We start from the raw sequence: 7,910 nt of genomic DNA, 5'->3' as shown, positions 1-7,910 counted from the left end.
TTGTGGGGGAGGGGGGGTGAGACAGGGGGGTGGGGGTGCAGAGGGTGCTGACCCACACTGCAACAGCTCACCAGAACAGACTGTGTGGCCCTCCAGCCCAAATAACTGCTCACCCCAACCTAAGCTAACAAAAGCACTCTGTCAGTAGAGCTCCATCCACACCATGGGTTTTACAAGAACTGCCATGTCAGGTAAAGGACTATGATTTTTCCACACCTCTGGCAAAATTGGCTTATTAGCTTGATAATCAAATAGAAAGATTATGATTTAGAAATACTCGATTAATAAGATACAGAAATCAGTACATATAGTGATTATGTTTTATACCTGCTTAAGGATAACTGCTTGCTTGCAGAATTTTTGTGCAGTGTTTGCAACTTGCTGTATTTTAGCAGGAATAACAAAACCAAGTGCTGCCAGCTGACGAACTTCTCTTAGGAGAGTCACTAGACGATCAGAATAATGTATTTTTAGTGATCCATCAGAATGATCCAGTTCCATAACAGGACTGCTAGCTTGTATGCTAAACCAAAATGAAATATTGAAAATTATTAACTATAATTTGTCATGCATCCTTTCTTAGTTGTATTCTGAACTAGCATACAATAAGCACATTCCAAAATACTGCATCCAATTATATGTATTACATTTTTCCCAGCTAGTTTTTTAGCAAACAGTATTTAAAGCTGTCCAGCTCCCAGAAAGATAGAGACTAGGGCCAGTAAAAGCACTTACAACATACTTTCAGATACTGAGTGGGGTTGGGTGCCATGGGAAGCGGCAGGCAGAGGGAAGTAGGGATGCAGTGGGGGCTGCGGAAGCGGCAGCAACGTGGGGAGCAGCAGGGGCCACAGAAAGCGACAGTGGCGCAGGGAGCAGCAGAGGGAATGATGAAGTGAATGACACCACTGTATTTTGAAGCAGGAAGCAGCAGCAGTGCGGGGAGTAGTGGGGGAAATGACAGGGACTGCAGGAAGTGGCAGCAACATAAGGAGCAGCAGGGGGTGTGATGGGAGCCACAGGAAGTGGCAGCAGTGCAGGAAGCGGCACTGACGGGGGGGCAGTGGCAGCAGTGGCGGGGAAGTGGCAGCAGCAGTAGCGGGCGGGCCTGCGGGAGGGAAAGCACGGAAGTGGTGGGGGAGTGGTGGGAGTGCGGAGCCCATGCTGGTGCCCTGGGGTTCATGGGGACCCAAGGTGGGGTGGCAGGAGCCTGAGCGCAGGGTCTGCCTGGCTGCATCGTGTGAGACTTACACACAGCCCACAAGAGCTGCATGCGATGGAGCCAGCAGCCCAGCCCTATCTCTCTCTCTCTCTCCCACCCCACCCACCATAACCCCACACCTTCCCAGAGCCCAGACCCCCACTACATATCCCACACCCATTCACCCTACCCACACCCCACCACACCCCCCCAACCACACCTACCACATACACCCCCTGACTGCCCACACAATATACAGTAAGACTGTATTTTGAAGCTATTATGCAATCACCTCTACATACACTTTGCAAACACATAAATCAGTACAATTTTAAAAAAAAAATTTTAATTAAAATAAGTTATAGTGATGTTTTATTTTTCTGTATATGATTTGGATTTTTTTTCTGGTTTCAAGACTGAAGCACTCTCCTTACCAAAAGGAATACTTCCAGGACAAGGGGAGAGACTTCTGGTGGTGAAGGTCGGGGCGGGGGGTGGGGTGGCACTCATGGGGATGCATGGGACTTCCAGCCCCAATATGGCAACCAGGGACAGAGCAACTGTCAAGGGGCAGGGCTACTCATAAGGCTCTCGACAGCTCACCAAAAATAGGTAAACTCCCCTCCACCCGAAATAACTGCCTGCCTCCCGATCTATAACAATAAAATGACAATGAATTGATTTATTTCTCAATTAATTTTTTCTTATATAGCAGGGCACCATTCTCCCTCTCTCTACCAGCTCTTTTTAGATTACACCATAATACCAATTTTGAAACAACATTACTTTTTTAAAAAATATGTTATACTTACCACAGTCCCAACCTGGGATCTGACAATGTTGTCTGAATGTCCCTGGACCAATCGTCAAATTGATCTTGTTCATATAATTTAAGCTGTTCTAAAAGATCATCTGCATTTCTTCGAAAAGATCGAAATCCAGACAAGTCAGACAGAAGAGCCTCTGAGATCCTGATAGCATCATCCACCTTAAACAAAACCCCATTAGACAAATGTAAGCTAAAGGAGGCATGCATTTCTGAATCTTCTGAATTTTCACCTTTCCTTTTAAAGGCTACTACCACTAATAAAGATTATTTACAAAGCATAAAACATAAAAGACCCACTAATATAACTTGCGCTTTCCAAGAGAGGGATTCTTTTGCGAAAGCATACCAGTCTTCAAAAAACATTTGTATGCCCCCTCTGAGACCCACATAATGTATGTCAGAGTCCCTGTCTGTTTCCTTTGCACTAGAAGTGTCCAACTCATGCCAGGCTGGTCCCAGACTGTAGGGCAGGGGTGGACAAAATACAGCCTGTGGGCTGGATCCAGCCTGTAGAAGGCCTTTCTCTCGCCTGCAGTAGGTCTCTCAGTCCCACTTAGCCAAGGCACAGTCCAGCCATGGCGTGTCCTGCCACCCCCTGGGCACACAGTGGGGCTGGGCTGGCTTCACAGCTGGACTGCCTTTCTAGACAGCCCAGGTGGTGGCAGCTCCTTCTGGCTGCCGCCACTGCTGGCCCCAAGCCTGTGGTACCAGCAGGGACCCACAACACACAGCGCCAACCCCATGTGCCCCATGCCTGCTCCGGGCTCACCTGCCCAGGTTCAGCAGTGGTGGCACAGGTCAGAAGCGGTAGCTCAGCACGCAGGAAAAGTGACCCCTCCCCATCACCACCACTGGGCTGTTCCTGCTGCAGCCACCCAGAGCCTGCACCATGCTGGGCTGCCCTGTGTCTGCTCTTCACTGCCATCACTATCCCACTAGGCAGCAGTGATGGCAGCGTAGATGCTTCTCGACCTTTTGGCGCAGATCAAGCATAATTTGTTTTTTTTTCCAGTTCCAAGATGGCAAACACCCTTCCCAAAAGCAGTACTTCTGGGGGTAAGCGGAGGGACTGGTGGCAAAGGTCAGGGATTAGGGGGTAGGACTTCTGGTCCCAAGATGGCAACCAGGAGTCAGGATCCCTATCAAGGGGCAGGACTACCCTTGCAGCCTTTTACAGCTCACCAAAACTCATTAAGTGGCCCTCCACCTGAAATAATTGCCCGCACCTGCTGTAGAGACTGCTCCCAGGCCAGATCCATAGCAGCAACAACAGCGGGGCCATGCTCAAGTGACAGCACAGGTCTGGGGCCAGGCGGCAGTGTGGAGGTCATATTCAGGCAGCTGGGCATATCTGGGGCAGGTGAGGTGCAGGGCTGCCTTCAGGAAGCACCATGGTGCTCTGGCCAGGCAGCAGCGCGCAGCTGGGGGTGTGTGGTCTCTAGCCGGGCAGCCGTGTGGAGCTGGGACACGTGGTGGTGTGGGGCTCTGTCAGGGTAGCAGTGCTGAGCCAGGACTATGAGGTAGCATGGTGTTCTGGGGAGCAGCAGCACAGAGCGGAGGGCGTGCAGGGCTCTGGATGGGCAGCAGCACAGAGCAGGGGATGTGCAGTGGTGTGGGACTGCATCCATGGAGCAGCACATGGCTGGAAGCATGCAGTGGCACAGGGCAGTGTTTGGATGGCAGCATAGGGGATACTGCAGATAGCCATGTCCATTGGGATCCAGGGATCCCAAATTCTGTGCTAGGCCATGTGTATTCCAACTTCCAGTAGCCAACCTTTCCTTAATTGCTTTTGACTCTAACGTGTCTTTTAACATATCAATTTACTCTGGTCAGTGCGACTCTTCTAAAAGAGATCAACAATAGTTACAAAATTTCCAGTTAGAAGTACTTTAGAAAAAGAAAAAAGGAGGAGGCCGCAGCAGTAGGCCCAGTTAAGTAAATGCCTCAATGGACACTCAAAACCTTAAGAAACAAAGTTTTGTGAAAATAAAGGAATTAGTCAATTGGCTTTGAAAACTTCCTCACAGGCCCCCAACCATCAAATGCAGTGAATAAATGTCAGAGAGAGGTTAATACAAATTACAATCTAAGAGAGGTTAATACAAGCTCTTTAACAATGCAACTAAAAAGCCAACTGGCGTTCTTTTAAATGTGTGCTTCCAGATTAGAGTAAGTAGAGCAAATCCTCTGTGAATAACCTGGTATCTTACCTATATTCTCTGGATTTGGGGAATATACAGGAGAAATAAAATTATAGTACAATGGTAAAGGGCATCAGAATTTAGCAAATCAATGATGTAAAAAAAAAAAATCTTTCTTTAAACACATATACAGATTCACCTCTAAGAAACAGGCTGTCTACAATATTAGGAGCAGTGGCCCTCCCAGGTTGTTAAAAACATTGTGCAGATTAGTATGAGAGACGAAGAATATAAGAAAATATGTAGAGGATCTAAAAGCACTTTTTCCAATGCCTTTTAATAGTAACTTGTTAGGACATGTATTTTCCTAAACATTGCCTACCCTCATAATAGTGTTACAAGCCCTTTAGGGCATTTAAAAATTACAATATTTAAATCACTACAGTGACTCCTTGATTTTCATGAAGAAAATAGGCAAAGTAAGATTTTCTCAAAACTTAAAATCATGACATTGGCAAAAGCAGACGCAGCACAGAGAAGTAATTATGCATGCAATATAGCACACATTGTTTTTTGAGTAAATGACTCACACTGCCCAACTCCACTGTAACTGCTCTTCGCTAGTTTTTATAATTCTCTTAAATATTTCCAGAATAAACTTTATTGAAAACTCAGTAGGAGGCTGCTCACTGTATCTTTTTTTTTTTTTAATCAAAGAGACAATTTTCTGTGTATTAAGTAAACCAAATTCTACTTGGCAAGCAGTCTCAGAAAAAAAGAGAAGTCATTAATTATTGCAAATGTACATCATCTCCCTAGTAGTGCACATTACAAGTATTTTTATAGCAAGTCAGTAGTCAGTGTTTGGAAAAAGAATTTAAACTCTTACCTTTAGCTCTAACTGCCGGACCCAAACAATGTTATTGACAACTTCAGAGAGATTTTTGCCTGAAAGTGGCCCAGAAATGTCACCAGGAACGCCATGGCATCGAGCTTCAAAGTCTGTGCAAAAATCTATACAAATCCAACCATGGGTGTTCAAAAAAACATAGAACAATTAAAAAATAATTAATTATAGCAGCAAGCAGTATATTCTTTTTACTGCATGAAGAGAAGAGGAAATAAAACATTTCCACCCCACCAAAAAAAATCACTATGAAAGTCTTTTGATTAATGGTTACCTTTGATAGAGTCTTGAAGTCTTGCTAGCAATGTTTCCCTTTCAAAAAGTAATTCTTTGCTAATGCTTGGGCGTTTCACTAGCTCCTTATACTTCTGAAATGCTTGAAGAAGCTAGAACAGAAAAATGTAGAGAAGCAACTAATATCTAATGAACAGGGATCTGGGTTTTCCATTGCCAGCAGAAAAATGGAAAGAAGCGCAGATTTTCCCTTTTAATTGAGGAAAACGAAGATTTTTCATTTTACCAGAGAACTACACAGATTTTCCACTTTTGCAAAGAGCAATCTGCAGGCTGGAAGAGTTCCAGCCTGCAAGGGGTTAGGGGGAGTGGCAACCAGGCAGGAGGCACCATGTGCAAGTGCATGCTCACACATGCACATAGCCACTAGGCATCTGAAGAAGAGATCCCACAGGTAAGTCTGGTGAGGGGGAAGGGTGGATTGAGGCCCCTATAGGGAGGGAGGGAGAGAGAAAGGGTGGGAGAGAGTTGGACAGGGCTAGGGCTAGGGCTGTTGCCCAGCTGTATGGGGCTTGGGGCCCAGGAATGCACGGCCGAAGGGCCCAAGTGGAGAGTGGGACGAGGCCACGGGCAGCTCATCTCAGGGGCGTGGGAGAGGGTGGTTTTGGCTCCCCACCACTGCATGCACTCCCGGGGGAGCACATACCGCCCCCCCAGACTTGTGTGCAGGGCAGGGGCAGGCTGCCCACTATGGGTTCGGGCTCCCCTCTCTGCTGCCCTCCCCCTGGTGTCTTCACAGCTCAGTGGCCAGGGCCCAGCATGGCAGGGCACAGCTGGGGGTGGAAGCTTGTTGCTGCAAGCCCCACTCCACCATGGCAAAGGCGCCCCCTGCCCACCCAGCAGCAGCAGCGGTAGTAGCATGGAGTTCTGCCCCTCACTTCTGCTGGCCAGGCATGGGGTACCTCACCATGGCAAGGTGGAGCTCCCAGAGGTATCTACAGTCCCCCACTCTGGGGGGCTGTAGATGGGAAGTGAAGAGCACCAGCAGGCCCAGGGGACTGTGGATCGGGAGTGAGGAGCACCAGCAGGGCTGGGAGGCTGTGGGTGGGAAGTGAGGGGCACCGTCAGGGGTGGGGGACTGTGGATTAGGAGTGAGGGGCCTGGGCCTAGTAAGCAAAGAGGACAGGTGGAGCTCTGATTTTCCATGATAAAAAAACCTAAAATCAAATACCGAAATTATTAGATACTTAGAATATATTACATTATAGTGATTGAGACGCTGGCAGGCTTCCAAATTGCTTTAAAATTGTAAATGTATCAATAAAACGTTGTGTTCAATTGATACACACACACATATATAAATACATAGACACACATACATATACACATAAATATATGTACATGTACACACACGTACATGTACACACACATATATGTATATGTGTGTGTCTATATATATGTATAGACACATAGACATAAATATATAGACATATGCACACATACATATATATAGACACACACACATACATACATATCTATATATATATAGACACACACACATATATATAAAAACACACACATATACATGTCTATATATATATATATATATATATATAGACACCCGCATGCATATACATACATACACACACAGACACACACACACACACACACACACATATACATAGACACACACACACACACATATATATATATATATATATTATATATATATATAGACACACACATAGACGTGTGTGTGTCTATATATATGTATGTATGTATCTATGTATATATAAAATAAAAATAAAGAGAGTGGCATTTCATTTTAATCTCTGATTTGGGGGGGTTTAATCAGAGAATGTGTGGTTTTTAAACACAGAAAACCAGGATCCTTGCTAATGTTACCCTGAGGTTCCATTATTCATAAGGATATGAATAATCATAAACAACACTTTCTTTGCTTGAAAATAACTATTTGAGAATTCTATTACTTCATACAAAGTAAAGCCCTTGTATCATAAAAATAGTTATACCTGTTGTGGGCTGTCCTGAATATCTGAAATAAATGCTTTCAATTTGCTTGCTATTTTCTGTTCTGCTGGTGCAATAATTCTTTCATATTGAGACACTGCAGCTTTCCATAAAGGCTAGAGATAAACAGGCAAATGTGTTAGTATGGAATATATGAATACAATAAAAAGCTATAAAAATGCTTATAGAAAATAAAAGTATACATTATACCTCTGTGTAGGGGTTATAGTGTACAGGATTGAGAACAGCAAAGGGCTCAAAAACCTGGGCAAGGTCCAATGTTTTTTGTTCCCCAGTTGGTAAAAAATATGTCAGTTTTTCATGAAGTGTTCGAATAGTTAGTACCTAAAAACAGAAAGATATTTATTTATACAAATCACAGAATCGTAGAAAAGTAGAGCTGGAAGGGACCTCAGGGAGGCATCTACTCCAACCCCTTTCCCGACTAACTATCCCAGTGAAGTGTTTGTCTATTCTGCTCTTGAAAACCTCCAAGAATAGAGATTCCACAACCTATCCAGGTAATGTGCTCCGATACTTAACCATTCACATAGTGAGAAAGTT

The 7,910-nt window shown here is 44.9% G+C and overlaps 1 protein-coding gene across 1 annotated transcript in view; it reads right to left on the bottom strand.

Moving 5' to 3' along the window:
• The window catches only part of DYNC2H1 (dynein cytoplasmic 2 heavy chain 1), a 601,360-nt gene that overhangs the window by 575,574 nt on the left and 17,876 nt on the right, over positions 1-7,910 (bottom strand). The window contains exons 7-12 of the mRNA XM_019524237.1: positions 7,557-7,691; positions 7,349-7,462; positions 5,356-5,467; positions 5,064-5,188; positions 2,014-2,189; positions 328-523 (exon numbers count right to left, since the gene is read on the bottom strand). Coding sequence (XP_019379782.1) covers positions 328-523; positions 2,014-2,189; positions 5,064-5,188; positions 5,356-5,467; positions 7,349-7,462; positions 7,557-7,691 — 858 coding nt within the window. The remainder of the gene's footprint in view (positions 1-327; positions 524-2,013; positions 2,190-5,063; positions 5,189-5,355; positions 5,468-7,348; positions 7,463-7,556; positions 7,692-7,910) is intronic.

The sequence above is a fragment of the Gavialis gangeticus genome, unplaced genomic scaffold (genome assembly GCF_001723915.1).
Source record: "Gavialis gangeticus isolate Ggan-Ray unplaced genomic scaffold, GavGan_comp1, whole genome shotgun sequence".
NCBI classification, from domain to species: Eukaryota; Metazoa; Chordata; order Crocodylia; family Gavialidae; genus Gavialis; species Gavialis gangeticus.
This window is presented reverse-complemented; position numbering and strand designations above follow the sequence as displayed.